Below are 16,054 nucleotides of genomic sequence, written 5' to 3' on the forward strand. Positions count from 1 at the left end.
CCTGGGCAATGAGCGTCCTCAAGGCCTGGACACCTGCACAACGGGGTGACCTCAGCTGTCAGCTCAGGTCCAGAGAGAGGCGTCTGTCTACCCCCAAGCGTCCTCCGCGGGCGAGGGAAGTGAGGAGCCAGACCTGTACTCCCGCCCCAGGTACATACACCCACCCAGCACCCAGCTGTCCCCTTCAGGCCACTTCCTGGGCCCGGGGCAGGGCCCCGCACCAGGAAGGGGGAGGGGCTGTCACCACTGAGACACAGCCCCCAACCACAGGGAGCCCACTGCCGTGGACAGAATTCAAGCGGAGTAAATGAACAACTCTCAGGAAAAAAAGGGAGGCAGGGGAAAGGAAAATTGTGGCACAGGTAATGTACCCATACCCAACAGATGATTACAAACAGAAATGTAGTCCCACGTTTGTAATAAAGTGAAGGGCATATTCAACAAAACATATGTCCAGCTTGTACGTTAAAAAAAACCAAACCCTCCAAGGGGCACCTGGGTGGTTCAGTTGGTTAAGCATCCAACTCTTGATTTTGGCTCAGGCCATGATCTCAGGGTTGTGGGATCAAGCCCCACGTCGGGCTCTGCACTGACCGCGTGGAGCCTGCTTGGGATGCTCTCTCTCCCTCTCTGCCCCTCCCTGCCTCAAAATAAATAAACTTAAAAAAAAAAAAAAACCTCTAAGGAAACACACTAAGTGGCAGTTATTAATGATGGTTAACACCCAGAAGTGGGATTATGGACATTATTCTTTATACTTACTTGGATTTAAAATTTTCAACAATGAGCATGCACTAATTTTTTAATCCTGCTGCCCTGTGCCCAGTTGTCAGTCCCCCTACAAGAAGGTGCTATGAAAAAGAAGAAAGAGGGGTGCCTGGGTGGCTCAGTCGTTAAATGTCCAACTTTGGCTCAGGTCATGGTTTCACACTTCATGAGTTCGAGCCCCTTGCCCAGCTCTGTGCTGACAGCTCAGAGCCTGGATTCAGACTGTGTCTCCCTCCCTCTCTGCCCCTCCCCTGCTCTCTCTCTCTCTCTCTCTCTCAAAAATAAATAAAAACACTTAAAAATGTTTTTAAAAAAGAGCTCAAATCAATAACCTAATCTACCACTTTTTGAAAGAGAGAGAGAGTTCAAGCAAGGGAGGGGCAGAGAGGAAGAGAGAGAATCCCAAGCAGGCTCCACCCTATCCGCACGGAGCCCGACACAGGGCTTGATCTCATGAATCATGAGATCATGACCTGAGCCAAAATCAAGAGTTGGCCACTTAACCGACTCAGCCACCCAGGCACCCCAGTAACACAACCTTCCACTTTAGCCAACTAAGACAAAAGAAAATCAGACTGAACCCAGAGCAAGCAGAAGGAAGGAAATAATAAAGATCAGAATGCAAATAAGTGAAATGGAGAATACAAAAGCAATAAAGAAAATCAATAAAACCAAATTCTGGTTCTTGGAAAAGACCAACAAAATTACAGCCTTTTACCTAGACTGATCAAGGGGGAAAAAAGGTTCAAATTGCTAAAGTTATAAACGGAAGAGAGAACATCACCACCAACCCTACAGAAATAAAAAGAACTGTAAGGAAATACTACAAAATTGTGTGCTAACAAAGTAGATGGTGTAGAAAAAATGGACAAAAAGTCCTAGAAAGAGGCAAGGCACCACAGGGGACTGAGGAAGAAATGGGAAATCCAGACAGACCTGGAACAAGGAAAGAGACAGAAGTAATAATTTTAGAACTTCACACGAAGAAAAGTTCAGGCCCAGGGGGCTTCGCTCGTGAATTCTCCTGAACGTGTGAAGAATTCAAACCAATCCTTCACAAAGTGTTCCAAAATAGTGAGAGGAGGAAACACTGCTAACTCGTGCTAGGAGGCCAGTGTCACCCTGATACCAAAACCAGACAAAAACATTACAAGAAACGAAACCACAGACCAATGCCCTTTATGAACATAGATGCAAACATCCTCCACAAAACGCTGGCAAACTGAATCCAGCATCACATAAAGAGAGTTACACACCGTGACCGAGTGAGGTCTGTCCCAGGAGGGCAGAACCGGTTTCACATCTGAAAATCAGTTAATGAACACACCGTGTTAGTAGCGTAAAGAACAAAAAATCATGCAGACATTTCAACAGGTGCAGGAAAAGCGTTTGACAGAATCGTGCCCGCTTTTATAATGAAAGCAATCAAGACACTAGGGGTGGGAGGGAGCTTCTTCACCCGGATGAAGGACGTTTACAAAAACCCGCAGCAAACTTCCTACTTAATAGTGAGACTGAAAAAAACTCCCGCCTCTAAGATCAGGCACCACAAAAAGATGTTTGTCCTGGATACTTCTATTCAATGTTGTACCAGAGGTTCTAGCCAGGATAATTCAGCAAGAGCAAGAAATAAAAGGTATCAGGTGGGAAAGAACAAGAGAAAATCTCTCTATTTGCAGAAGACATGATCTCCTGTACAGCAAATCCTGGGGAATCCACTAAAAACTGGTAGTGCTATAAAGAACCTCAGCAAGATCGACGTGTAAATACAGTGTATTTAAAAAATTTTTTAATGTTTATTTTTGAGAGAGAGAGACAGCACGTAAGCGGGGGAGGGACAGACACAGAGGGAGACACAGAATCCAAAGCAGCTCCAGGCTCTGAGCTGTCAGCACGGAGCCCGACGCGGGGCTCGAACTCACAAACGGCAAGATCATGACCCTGAGCCACCCAGGCACCCCACGTACAGCGCATTTCTATACATTAGCAACAGACAATCCAAAAATAAAATGAATAAAGCAATTCTCTTTACAACAATATGAAAAAGAATAAAACACTTAGGAATAAACTTAACAAAAGCAGCATAACTTAGACCCGGAAAATTACAAAATTTTGTTGAAGGAAGTTAAAGATCTAAATAAGCAGACATCCCACGTTCACCGTCAAAGTCCTAGATGCTTTTTGGAGAAATTGAGAGGTTGATCCAAAAATGTGTGTGGACCCAAGGGACCTGGAGGCCAAAGAAATCTTGAAAAAGGAGAGCAAAGTTGAAGGCCTGACACGTCCTAATCGTAAAACTTACTACAAAGTGACACTCACCAGGCTGTGTGGTGTTGGCCCAAGAGCAGACACACAGATCAATGGAACAGAATGGAGAGTTTGTAGATAAACCCTTTCATTAATGGTCCATTGGTTTTGACAAGGGGCCAAGACAATTCAATGGGGATTTCAACAAACTGGGTATTTGCATGCAGAAGAGTGACCCCTGCCTCACACTGTTCACAAAATTAACGTAAATGGCTCAAAGGCCAAAAGTAAGAAGTTATTCTAACTTGTAGAATAACAACACAGACGTAAATGGTCACGATCTTGGGTCAGGCAGCGGGTTCTGAGATACGACAGCAAAAGCACAAGTGACCAGAGCGACTGGGGGGGTGGACTTCACCAAAATTAAAAACTGGTGCTTCAAAGGACACCATCCAGAAAGGGACAAGACAGCCTGCAGCATGGCGGAACATATTTGCAAATCAGAAGTACGAGAAGGGACTGGCGTCCGTGTAACTCAGGAAGAAAGAAAAATAACCCACTTGAAAAATGAGCCAACGATAGGAGCAGACGTTTCTCCAAAGAAGGCACGCGAACGGCTCCGTGAGCACACGAGCACATTTACCATCAGGGAAATGAGACGCGTCTCGTGCCCACTGGGATGGCCAGAAGCAAGAAAGACAACAGTGACAAGCCCGCTCGAATCTGGAGCGCTGGGCCCTGTATTGTTGCGGTGGGGACGCGAGACATGGTGCAGCTGCTGTAGAAAATAGTGTGGCCGTTTCTCAAACTGTTAAAGACAGCACACAACCCAGCAGGCATACATTCCACTGCCTGACCTTCATCCAAGCGGGAGGGAAACACGTCCACACAGACACATAATTGGAAACATCACCGTTATAACCTTTCCGAGCAATGTTATACATAACAGCCAGAAGGCAGAAACAACTCAGGAGCTCACCGATTTACAAATGCAGAAACAAAATGTGGCCTGTCCGTGCAATGGAACATTGTTTAACAACAGCAAAGGGGGACTAAATGCTGACGCAGGCTACAATATGGCTGAGTCTTGAAAACGTCATGCTAAGAGAGAGCAAGACACAAAGACCGCACGTTGCATCATCCAGTTCATACGAGATGTCCAGCAGAGGCAGACTGTATAGAGGGAAGGCAGATTAGAGGTCGCCAACGGCTGGGGACACGGGGAGTGACTGCTAAGGCGGGTGGGTGTCTTTGGTGGGTGATGCAAATGTTCTAAAATTCGATTCCGTAAGTACGGTGAAAACCACTGAAGCACACACCTCAAACAGGTGAGCTTTTCCTATTAGGTGTTCTACCTCGATGACGCTGTCGAAAAGAAAAAACTCAGCGTACAGAAAGGATTCTCTCCGTCTAGAGGAGGAGGAGGAGGGACAGGGTGGCATGTGGTGTGGGGGAGGGGTGTCAGAGCCCCAGGCCGCACCCTCGGCACACCCCAGATCTCAGCCACGGCCCAGGCTCCCCCCACCCCGCTGATGCCAACCCCCCCCCCTCCACCGCAACTAAGCATCACATGCACTGGGTCTCCTGCCACACGGGCACCCGGGGAGCCACCCCACTCCCCGCCCCTCACCTCCCAGCCTTCAGGGAGCTTTCCAGGCACCCCTGCCGGAGCCGTCAGGGACCCGTGTCCTACCGTCGATATAGGCCGGCATCTGGCCGAAGATGGTGAGGTACGACTGGTAGACGACCCCCCGGAAGATCCAGTCCACCCGGCTCTCGTTGTGGATGAGGATGGCCTGCTTGGCCACCCCGAAAGACACCACCCACACCGCCAACAGGAAGAGGAAGAAGAAGACGTCCTTCATCTGCAGAGACAGGGTGGCACCAGCTGCAGCCGCCCACCCACACGCTCCCGCTGCCCCCCATACCCAGGCTGTGTGCTCTGCGGTGGTGGGAGGAGCTGCTGTCACCCTGGACAGGGACACTTGGGGCCACAGCCCTGGCCTGCCCCCACATCCTAATAGGGTGCTGGGCATGATGGGTAGGAGGGGCTGGGTATGACTGTGACCCACGGAGGGAGTGACAGGAGCTGTAACAGGGATCGGGGATGAGCTGTGGAGATCAGGGGAGGCTGTCTGGAAGAGGTGACATACAGGCAAAGACTGCGATGGGCATGCTGGGGTTGGGAGCCCAAAGGCAAAGCAGGGACGTGCTTTGCTCAAGCCCTGGAGCACCTCGCTTGCAACCGGCATCCGGACCCCCTGAACCCCTTACCATCCGCTTCACGATGATGATCTTGGGCCCCAGTGTCTTACTGATGGTGAAAATGTGCATCAGCCGGAGGCAGAACATGATGAAGTCCAGAGAGAGGATGATGCGCCCGGGGTACAGCAACGCTGGTATGAGCCTGGCCCCCAGGCAGAACCAAGGACCCCTGAGCTCACCGCTCCCAGAGCCCATCCCCAGCTGCCCGCTCACCTGACCAAGCCCACGTGGGCTCTGGAGGCCCCCAGACCCCAGAGAACTAAAAACGGGGTGTGAGCTCATGGAGCAGTGCCTCCAGGGAGGTGTTATCCAGAAAGGTCCAGAAGCCCAGCCTTGGGCAGGGGAGGTGGGCCATGCGGGCCTCTTGGGAAGCAGCATGGCTGGGCTGGTCCCTCTTGCCTCATGGAGAAAGGGACTGAGGCAGGGACACCTGTGGCCCTAATGGGCAGGGGAGTGGGCGGGGCCCCAGCAGGAGGCGGAGCCACTGGGCTGCAGGTGCGCAGCCCTCTGAGGGGGCGGGAGCTCTGGCAACTTCCCCTTTGTTCAGGGCAGATTTTGTCCCCCAGACAGACAGCAGACATGGCCAGAGGGGACGTGAGCCCGCCGGGCTGCAGCCGCAGATGGGAAGCCGCAGAGAAGACAGGCCGCTCACCTGCAGGTCAGTCCTGCTATGAACAGCAAGATGGCACCGATGTCCAGTTTATTCCAGAAGTCACTGAAGTACAGGAGGGCCATCTTCATCAGCCCGAACTCGTCAGGGTCACAGAAGAGCTGCGAGAGGATGAGGTTAGGGGTCTGGCTGTCTTCACCAACCTCACCAGCAGCAATGAAAACACTCCCTCCTTCCCGGAGAGTGAGGCTAGCCAGGAAGGGGACAGATTCCCACCGTCCCCGGGTACCCTGGGTCGAGGAAGAGTGGGAGAGGAGCCCAGGCAGAGGTGTCGCCAGGCAGCCCTGAGCCCACCGTCCGACCCACCGCAGCCCTGCTCCGTCCACAAATGTGTGTGGCAGGGACAACCCCCTCCTGTCTGTGTGAGCCAGCTTCCCACAGGACCCCTGTCCACCTGCTTCCGCAGAAGACCCAGAGAAGCAGGACCACGGCAGCCCCGGTCCCCGGCAACTGGATGGGTGGGGCAGACGGCCCCCCTCGGGGAGGAGGGCACACCCCCTCCGATCTGGGGCTTTGCCCCCTGGGAGCGGGTCGGACTTGAGGAGGCGGCACAGCCAGAGGGGAAGCCAGCTGGACAGCGCCGCCTCCCGCACTTGTCTCCTGGGGAACTCTGATGCCACCCCGGACCCTGACTGCAGCGTCTAGGTGCCCGGTTAGCCCGCCTCCGTGGGCCTACGGAGAAGGTGAACCAGCCGCGGGTTCCAGTGCCGGGGGGACGCGGGTGGGGATGGGCACCGGTGGACAGGCCGCGGGGGCTGGGGACCCAAGGGAAGCGGGGAAGGGGGCTGGGCGGGCACACCTGCCGCAGCTCCTCGCACACGAGGGAGAAGAGCCAGAAGTAAATGAGGTACTCGCAGCACGAGGGTGTGGGCTGGAAGTCCACCATGAGCACGTAGGCGAACAGGCAGAGGAAGGCAAAGTAGGACAGGATGTTGAGGTGGAAGATGACCACGGGGGCATTGAAGAAGGCTCGGACCCGGGGCAGACCCGGCCCGGCCTGCAGCCTCCTCTCCCTGCAGGGCAGATGCAGAAGGGAGGAGGGTGGGCTGGGAGGGGCCTGGAGCCCAAAGGACCTCCGCCTCCCCTAAGGAGCAGGGCCACCGCGCTGGTGTGTTCCTGTCGCATGGCAGAGACGGGCCTGGGCACAGGGGGCATCCATGCAGCCCACGGACTCTCCACACACAGCCACATGGGGGCTCCACCACAACGCCTTGCATGGGGAGGGCCCTGAAACCACCTGTCTCTGGTTCCACCGGGACTGAAAATAAATATTGGGCCCAGGGATGCTCAGGGCATGGGGGAGCTCAGGGCAGGATGGGTGCTCAGTGCAGGGGGTTGCTCAGGGCAGGGAGGGTGCTCAGGACAGGGGGAGTGTTCAGTGCAGGGTGGAGCTCAGGGCAGGGGGGAGCTCAGTGCAGAGCCAGTGCTTATGGCAGGTGGGTGCTCAGTGCAAGGGGGTGTTCAGGTCATGGAGGGTTCTCAGTGCTGGGGTGCTCATGGCAGGGGGGTGCTCAGTGCAGGATGGGTGCTCAGTGCAGGGGGAGCTCAGTGCAGAGCCAGTGCTGAGGGCAGGGGGGTGCTCAGTGCAGGGGGAAGCTCTGTGCACGGGGGCTGCTCAGTGCAGGGGGGTGCTCAGGGCAGGGGCCAGCTCAGTGCAGCGGTCTGCTCAGTGCAGAGGGGGTGCTCATGGCAAGTGGTGCTTAGGGCAGGGGTGCTCAGTGCAGACAGGGTGCTCAGGGCTGTGGTGTGCTCAGTGGAGGGGGTTGCTCAGGGCAGGGAGCGTGCTCAGGGCAGGGCCAGTGCTCAGCCCACTTTTGGTGCTTGGCACGGTAGGTGTTCAGCACACAGAGAGACCCCTCCCCCCTTGCCTCCTGCCTGCATGCCTCTCTATCACCGTAGGACCTGGTGGCAGCCACCAAGACAGGTGTGACCTGCCCCCAGCAAGCACATTTGGGAAGGAAGGTCTGGGGCCCTGCACCCCCTCCCTCCCCCTGCAGCCCAGCGGCCAGGCTGGCACCTGAAGGAGATGAGGCCGGTATAGAGCAACGGGAAGGCCAGCATACACACGATCACCCGCCAGAGCCCGTTGTCCACGCAGAGCTGGCCCCACCACACCTTGGTTAGAAAGGCCTGTGGACAGAGGAGGCAGCTTCAGGCCGGTGGGCACCCCCTGTGCCCCACCCCTGAGGGTGAACAATGTGTCTGCTCGGCGCCACACGCCTGCATGCCCCAAGCACGGCACTCTGAGCCCCTAGCCACGCAGCGTGGTGGGCAGCACGAGACAGGCCTCGTCATCTTCTGGCGGAGGAAGAGGCTCGGGTGGGCAGGGCCGGGCCAGTCTTTCCTGGAGGTAAGGGGCTGGGGCCGCACAGAGGACTGTAGGCTCCCAGGTAGGGGACCCCCCCCCCCCGCCACTCTCTCTTAGCACCAGTTTGCTAACTTGCAAAGGGAGTGGAGAGGGTGTGTCGGCCCGCAGCACAGGACCAAGGCCCAGGCCTGTCCCCGGGTCCCCGCAGCACAGGGACCCGTGTGCCTCTGTGTGAGCGGGGGCTGCACCCGCACCGGCAGCACCACGGACAGCTCCTCCCGGAAGCAAGCCTGCCGCAAGTCACCTGGACGCCTCCGTGAGACACGAACTTCATGTCCTTGGCCTCCAGGGCTAGCTGCAGGCAGGTGGTCTTGCCCCAGGCCTCCGACACGCGGGTGAGCAGCTTCTGAGCTCGGTCCTCATCCTTCCGGTGGCACTCGGTGAACACCCCTGGGACGAGGAAGATCGTGTCATGGCAGCAGGGTCCTAGTCCCTGATGCCGGGGCACAGCGTCAGGGAGCCGCCCCAGCCGATGAGACGGTCTGGACAGAACTGGGGGCAGAGGCCGGGGACGAGGATCCTGGGCTGACACGTGAGGAGGGGAGCCGTGGGCCAAGGCCACCACCTGTGGACTCACCGATGGCTCTGTGTTCATACTCGTCAGCGAGCGCCAGCATCTCCTCCAAGCTGTCCGTGTCCTCCTCCTCCTTAGACAGTTCCTTCAGGATCTTGCTGCAGGCCAAGGCCGCGGCAATGCAGTCCTGGCTCTGGGCACCAGGGAGGCCACAGTGAGAACCTGGGTGGTCCAGCCCGGGAACCCCAGACACGCTGCCCAGGGCTGATGAGAACAGAGGCCCCGCGACACATGGGCCACTAGCTGATTACTTGTGCTCCTGTCCGTATCACTTGGGTCACCCCAGATCTAGAGGTGAGCCTTAGCTGGTGGCCCGGGCTCCCGCACTGGCCAGTGGGAGCGGTCTGCTCGCCCACCTGGAGCACGGACCAGATGCAGGCATGAGTCTCGGCGCTCCCTGGGCATCTGGTCAACCCCCGGCATGGGGCTGAAGGGCAGAAATAGGACCAGGTCCACGCAAGACCCCTCAAGGCTCTGGGCGCCCTGCCTCAGCGGCACCAGGGATGTTAAGAAAATCTCAAGGAAAACTCTCAAAGCACTGCCTGGTCAGAAGGCAGCACTGGCCCAGGACGAGGGGCCGGTGGCAGAGCCTGGAAATCTCTGGGCCTCCCATCCACTTTGCCCCACAGAGCACGCCTGAGGCCACGGTCAGGCCCAGCTCCACCACGGACCCACCACACACTTTGGGAGAGGGCAAAACCCCCAGAACCACAGACCAGGTAGGAAGCCACCTATGCTACTCTGCTGGTGTCACTGGGGAGGGGACCGGTTCCACAACAGCAATTTGGAAAGGCCAACACTGAGAGGTAGGGGACCTCTCTGAGAAAAAAATGACACTTTGTTTTAAGAAGAGAATCTGCTTGAAGTAAAGGAGAACCACGTGTGAGAGACTTGGGTCCACAACGCTTGGCTTCAGGCCCCACCTGGCATGTCCTCCGTCCTGACCACCAAGCTGCCCACGGGCCCAGTGGCAAGGGAGCTGCTGACCGATGTTCTCAGGTGGCTCAGAAAGGGGCTCTTCCCCCATCTAAGTACCAGACTGTCTCTGTCGAGACCCCTAACGGTCAGTGGAAAGAGATGTAGCACCTCCAGGGATGTAACTTGCCTCCAGACTGTCTAGTGAACAGGACGGCCACAGCACAGGTGCCGACCCACCGGAACCCCCGTGTGGGTCATGGAGGGCAGCTCCTCCCAGCTGTGTGCGCCCCCTGAGCTCAGCCCCTGGACAGAACGGCAGGAGGCAGCACAGCTTCTTAAAATTTTTTCCTTGCCTGAGCCAAATTCTCTGTTCTCCACCACTGGGCACCCTGGGTCTCTTCTGGGGTCATGGACGCCCACCGCCCTCCCTCCAAGGCCACGTGCTCCTCCACCTGCTGTCGGCACTGGCTTTCTGGCCACACTCCCTGGCTGAAGCCCCGTCACTAGTCCACACGTAGCCGTGTGTGCTGAGAAACAGGTCTGGTTACCTGTGCCCAGATGATTTCTGCCAGCTCCCGACGGTTCTGGATGATGGCCCAAATGAGAAGATCACGGACTGGGTCCATGGTGAAGGCCACGTGGCCTGGTGAACGCTTGTAGAGGGACCGGAGACTCACTCCCTGCACCTGGTGAGCAGTGGACATTCAGAACCTCTCCTAGGTCCCCACTAGCTTCAGCATCCCTGGGTGTGCCTGCTGAGCATGCAGGTCCTGAGCCCAGCTCCACACCTTTCTGGAATCACTGTTCCTGGAGGGGGAGCCCTACAACCTGCATCTTCAGCAACACTTTAGATCAATCTCATGTACACTGGAGTTTTAAGACCATCACTCTGGAGACATGTGGAAACACTCAGAAAGTGGAAAACCCAGCTAACTCCTTTGCCAACAATTGTAGCCTCATGTTACACACCAGGCACCTCTAGTCTCCTTCATCTTAGCTGATGGCATCCAGCCTTTTTCTGTGAGGTAAACTTCCAACACAGAGTCTGTTATAGATTCGTGGCAGTGAGCTCCTCAAGGGAACCTACAGTGTCGCCTGCAGAGAAGACCAACAAGGAATTGTTGCTGAACAGACAGGATTACTTGTGAGCAGGAGGGCCCCTTGCCCCCAGACACACTCAATTTATACAGTCACATGGGAATCCAGCTTCCTGGCTGATCAGTAAGTAAACACCTACTCAGATGGTCTGGAAATAATTACCAGAGGTGAGAACAACTTCCCACATCAAGCACAAAATTCCACTTTCTTCAAGTCATTTTGTACATTTCCTAAAAGCTTATCTTTATATTTTTAAAAACTTAATCGACAAATTAAGTTGTAGACACAGTCAACTGTAGCTTCCAATTTTGACCTTCTTAAAGGGCATCTTAAATACACTGGAATTAAATGCAGAACTGTGAATATACAAAACCAAGCCACAGCCACGTCTTTCTCGAGTCAGGCATAGCCTACCTGGGACGATGGATGAATTTGAAAACTCAAGGAAGCAGGTAATTTTCTAGCAGAAGAGAAAAACCCAAATCTAATCTTAGAACACATAGAAAAGATCAACAGATCAATTATCAGAAAAGAAACTGAGAAAATCCTCAGAGCTACTACTGAAAAAGGCACTGAGCCCTGATGGACTCCTAGGAGAGCCTGCTGATCTGTAAGAACAGGGAGTTCCAGCCACATAAACTGTTCCAGAGCAAAGAAATGAGGAAGATTTCCCAATGGTTTTCACAAGGACAACATCAAGCTGATACCAGAACCTGACAAAGACAGCCCCCAAAATAAAACCACAATCAAAGCTTCAAACATTCTGATGCAAAAACCATGAAGATATCAGCAACATAATCCAGTATCATAGTAAACACATGTTACAATGCAATCGAGTTGAGATCAAAATAGGATTAACAATGTTTTGGTAACAGAGCGCCTGGGTGGCTCAGTTGGTTAAGTGTCTGACTTTGGCTCAAGTAATGCTCTCACGGTGTATGGGTTTGAGGCCTGCGTCGGGCTCCATGCTGACAGCTCTGAGCCTGGAGCCTGTTTCAGATCCTCTGTCCCCCTCTCTCTCTGCTCCTCCCCTGCTCATGCACTCTCTCTCTCTCTCAAAAAGAAACATTAAAAAGCTTAAAGAACTGGGAGACGGATACTTGCTAACATAAAATCAGAAGCCAGTCTCGCACTTAACGCCGAGATGAGTCAAGATTCCCATCAAACACGGACGGAGACTAGAAAACAATCTCTCCCGTGCTCCTGTGTGGCAGTGCACATGCTGGGCACCTCACAGCGATGTGGCGGAATCTTGCTGACCTGACCACATGAAAATCCAATTTCGCCTGGTGGCCAGGATGGGGGGGGGGGGGGTACAAGGCACGAAGGAGATCATTTTCCCTGCATAACCTTTTGTACTGTCTGAAATTTTTAGAAAGGGAGAATAATGGATGAAAACATGTCCCCAAAGTTCATACATTGAAGCCCCAGCTCCTAAAGTGACCGTATTTGGAGGTGCTTAAGGTTGAATGAGGTCATAGGTTGTGGCCCTGATCTGATGGGACCTGTGTCCCTGTAAGAAGGGGAAGGGACACCGTTGCTCTCCGTATCTCTCTGCCTGCACGCCGAGCGAAGACCACGTGAGGACGTGGCAGGAAGGCGGCTGTCCTCAAGCCAGAAAGAGAGGCCCCCCTAGAAACCGGCCCCGCGATGCCTCGAGCCCTGACTTCAGCCTCCAGACCGTGAGGGACTAAATATCTGTTGTTTAAGCTGCCCGGTCTGTGTTATTTTTTTATGGGGGCCCTGGCAGACTACAATGGAGCATATTTCTCTCCCAATAAAAATAAAGGACAATTTCTTTTAAAAAGAAGCCCTAAGGACACAGCAGCGGCCCAGCACACGGGCCAAGCGGGGCTGGGGCCACGTCACCAGCACGCACGTTTAGCTTGATGTTCGGCACGGGAAGCAGGAGCCGCGGTCGGTCGCCGGTCCGGGGCCGGGGGTACAGCGGCTGCGTGAAGTCCCCCAGCAGCTCCCGGAGCACCTGAGCCACGTGGTGCATCTGCACACGGGGGGCGGGGGGCGCGCAGACCGGCCGCTCCGGCTCCTCGGCCAGCACCTTCTGAAGCTTGCTGTGGAACAGGCAGGAGGGGTCCAGGTTCTGGTACAGGTACAGCAGGGTGTCCCACGTGACCAACTCCTTCAGCTGCACCCCGTTCTCCAGGAAGAGCTTCACGAACTCGGGCTTGTTGGAGATGAGGGCGGCCGTCATCACGGGGTGCAGCTCTGAAGGCTGAGAGAGAGCACCGTGGGGGGCAGGCCTCGCACACCCTGATGGCGAGGCCGCCGGAGACGGGACTGCCGTTGTCGCCACCGGGGGAAGGGCCGGGGTCGGGCAGAGGCCCCCCCCTCCGGGGCCCGGCCTTGCTCCCGGGGGCCAACAAGGCCCCCCCACGGGGCAGCCCAGGAGCCCTACCTTCCACTGCCGCTCGTCAGTGAAGATCTCGCTCCGGGCGATGTCCACGCGGTTCCACGCCACCGCTAACTTCAGCTGGTGGTCCCAGTTCTCGTGGCCAAAGTGGTCATGGCTCCGAGAGGCTGCAGGTAAGAGCACTCGTGTCAGGAGGCTTCCGTCTGGGTCTCAGAGCCACTTCCCTGCCATCTGATAATGTCACACAGGGAGGGATTTGTCACCAACCGCGGTGTCTCCGTGTGCCCAGTGGTGGAATCCCCCCCACGCACACACCTTTGTGAAAAGCACGTTTCCTTTCAGTGCTGGAATCGGAGAATCTCCGGGTTTCGGCCTCACTCTGGCTCGTCCCCGCCCCCACCTCCTGGTCAAGCCCCTTGGCCCCAGCGCTTACAGAAGACACGGGTGTCTGAAAGGCAGGCGTGTTTGCACGAACCCTCGGAAGTCACCACTGCATATGCCGTCAGTTTCCTTTCTCACCTTGACTGCAGAACCACCGCCCCACCCAGGCTCTACGGCGGCTTTCCCAACTGCTTCCTGCTCTCCCTGGCGGGTTTCGCACCTTAAAGCATGGGCTGCTATTTGGGGAAGTGAAAAGGGAAGTTGGACCCTCGCCTGACACCACACACAAGACCCAAGCTGAGATGTGCCCCAGACACCTACACGTAAAGGCGGTGCCTGCAGACTTTCCACGGCGAAACACGAGACAAGATCTGCAGCCACAGAGCAGCTAAAGATTTCCTGGGGTGCGAAGGACACGGACCAGACAGGACAAAACGGACAGATGAAACTCCAGTAAAATGTAAGCCTTCTGCTCGTCAAAGACAACTTGAAGGAACTCGGAAGGCGAGCCAGGAACCAAGAGAAAACCTCCCCGGGGCATCTCTCTAACAAAGGATTCTATCAGAGTATTTCAAGAGCTCCTGCAACTCGAAACTGAGAAGACAAACCACCAAACAATCACGGACAGACGATCTGAAAGGCACGTCCCCCGGATGCTAACTCGCGGCCAAGAAGCCCAGGAAGAGACGCGTCGTGTCACCGGCCATCAGAGAGACGCAGAGCCAAACCACCCCGAGCTGTCACTTCACACCCACTAGGACGGCTTCAGTTTAAAACGCTGACCCTGCCAAGCGCTGGTGAGGACGCAGAAAAGCTAGAGCCCACGTCCACGGCTGGCAACGAGGGAAGGCGGTGCCATCTTGTTGGAAAACAGTTGGGCGGTTTCTTATAAACGTGCCTGTGCCACAGAGAACCATAATTCCACTCCCCGAGATGCGGACCCGAGAGAAACGGGAACAAACTGCAGCTTTTATCGGAGCCCCACACCGGAGGCGGGCTTCGGGTCCAGAGACAGGCGGGTGGAGAAGCGAGCTAACCCTAACCTTCGCGCAGTGAAATAACACTTGGCAGTAGAAAGGAACAGAGCTCTGACACACGCCCACGCGGAAGAATCTCAAACGTGCTGCTCTGAGCCGACGCAAGACACAAAAGAACACCGAGTGTATGATTCCATTTCTGTGAGTTTCCAGCACAGGCAAAACCGTCTCCGAGGACAGAAAGCAGACAGATGGTTACCCAAGGCACACAGAGGCACGGGGGAGCTCTTGGGGGTGGGGGCAGCTGTCCTGTATCTGGATTGTATCAGTATGCAGGGTACGCACCCGCTCAAATGCATCCGGCAGTAAACCCAGGATGGGGGACGTCACCTTCTTTAAACCATAACCTCGATAAAGTTGATTTTTAAACGGGGTTGTCATTGGGGTGCCCGGGTGGCTCAGTCGGTTAAGCATCCGACTCTTGGTTTTGGCTCAGGTCATGATCTCGCGGTTCATGAGTTGAAGCCCCATCAGGCTCTGAGCTGACAGCACAGAGCCTGCTTGGGAATCTCTCTCTCTCCTTTTCTCTCTGCCCCTGCTGTTCGCTCCCTCTCTCTCCCTCCCTCTCTGTCTCTCTCTCAAAATAAATAAACCTTTAAAGGGGATTGTTATTGAAAAACCATATACGTATTTCTATTGTTTTCATATATTAGACACGTAATAGAGAGAGAGCCACTTTCTCCCAGAGGCCCACCGCCTCTCCCCCGAACAACCAATTACACTGTGTTGGCTTCCAGAAATAAATATGCCCTCCTTCTCCCCCAGGACCTGCCCCGCCCCCGGCACACGTGGGAGGCACCGAGACTTTTGGCCGACGGCCACACCTGTGTAACCACCGCCACGAACGAGAAATGAAACATTCCCACAGCCCAGAGGCCCGCACAGCCTCCCCGCTCAGCTACTCCCGCACCCAGGAGAAACCACGATTCACGGCATTATCTTCACTTGCTCTTGAACTCGGAGAACAGGCTCTGGGCTCCGTCCTGGCCGTGAGCAGGGGTCCTTCCCCACCCCCCCTCCCCGGCGCTGTGCAGCGATGCCCCCGCTCAGGGCCCCAGGCCCCTCGTCGCCACCTCCCAGACGTGGCAGCCTGGCATTCTCTCTTCCTGCTCCATGGTCCCTTCACGGAAGAAGGCAAGGAGGGGACAGACGCTCTCACTGCCCCGTCTGTGAACAGGAGGGTCGAGTGCCACGAGAGGACACTGTCGAACCCCTGTGGTCACGTGGATCTTCACAGGGGCTTCCCGGCCTTCGGCGTCCTTGGTGGCGTCCCGGCTCCTGCACAGTTGCTCTGAGTCTGTTCAACCGGCTCTTCCCGGTTCTTCTGTCTCCCCGGACGGGGGTCTTCAAATGAGAG

The 16,054-nt window shown here is 55.5% G+C and overlaps 1 protein-coding gene across 20 annotated transcripts in view; it reads right to left on the reverse strand.

Moving 5' to 3' along the window:
• Positions 1-16,054, reverse strand: part of TRPM2 (transient receptor potential cation channel subfamily M member 2) — a 54,487-nt gene that overhangs the window by 14,305 nt on the left and 24,128 nt on the right. For 19 of the 20 annotated variants that reach the window (XM_045501171.1, XM_045501169.1, XM_045501176.1 and 16 more), the window contains 10 exons: positions 13,325-13,446; positions 12,788-13,141; positions 10,359-10,496; positions 8,896-9,025; positions 8,563-8,708; positions 7,968-8,080; positions 6,750-6,963; positions 5,933-6,051; positions 5,290-5,422; positions 4,709-4,880 (listed from right to left, as the gene is read on the reverse strand). In XM_045501171.1, coding sequence (XP_045357127.1) covers positions 4,709-4,880; positions 5,290-5,422; positions 5,933-6,051; positions 6,750-6,963; positions 7,968-8,080; positions 8,563-8,708; positions 8,896-9,025; positions 10,359-10,496; positions 12,788-13,141; positions 13,325-13,446 — 1,641 coding nt within the window. Of the gene's footprint in view, positions 1-4,708; positions 4,881-5,289; positions 5,423-5,932; positions 6,052-6,749; positions 6,964-7,967; positions 8,081-8,562; positions 8,709-8,895; positions 9,026-10,358; positions 10,497-12,787; positions 13,142-13,324; positions 13,447-13,594; positions 13,764-16,054 lie in introns of those variants that run through there. The other variant, XM_045501189.1, reaches the window with a different exon arrangement.

Source organism: Leopardus geoffroyi, chromosome C2, assembly GCF_018350155.1.
Source record: "Leopardus geoffroyi isolate Oge1 chromosome C2, O.geoffroyi_Oge1_pat1.0, whole genome shotgun sequence".
Lineage (NCBI taxonomy): Eukaryota > Metazoa > Chordata > Mammalia > Carnivora > Felidae > Leopardus > Leopardus geoffroyi.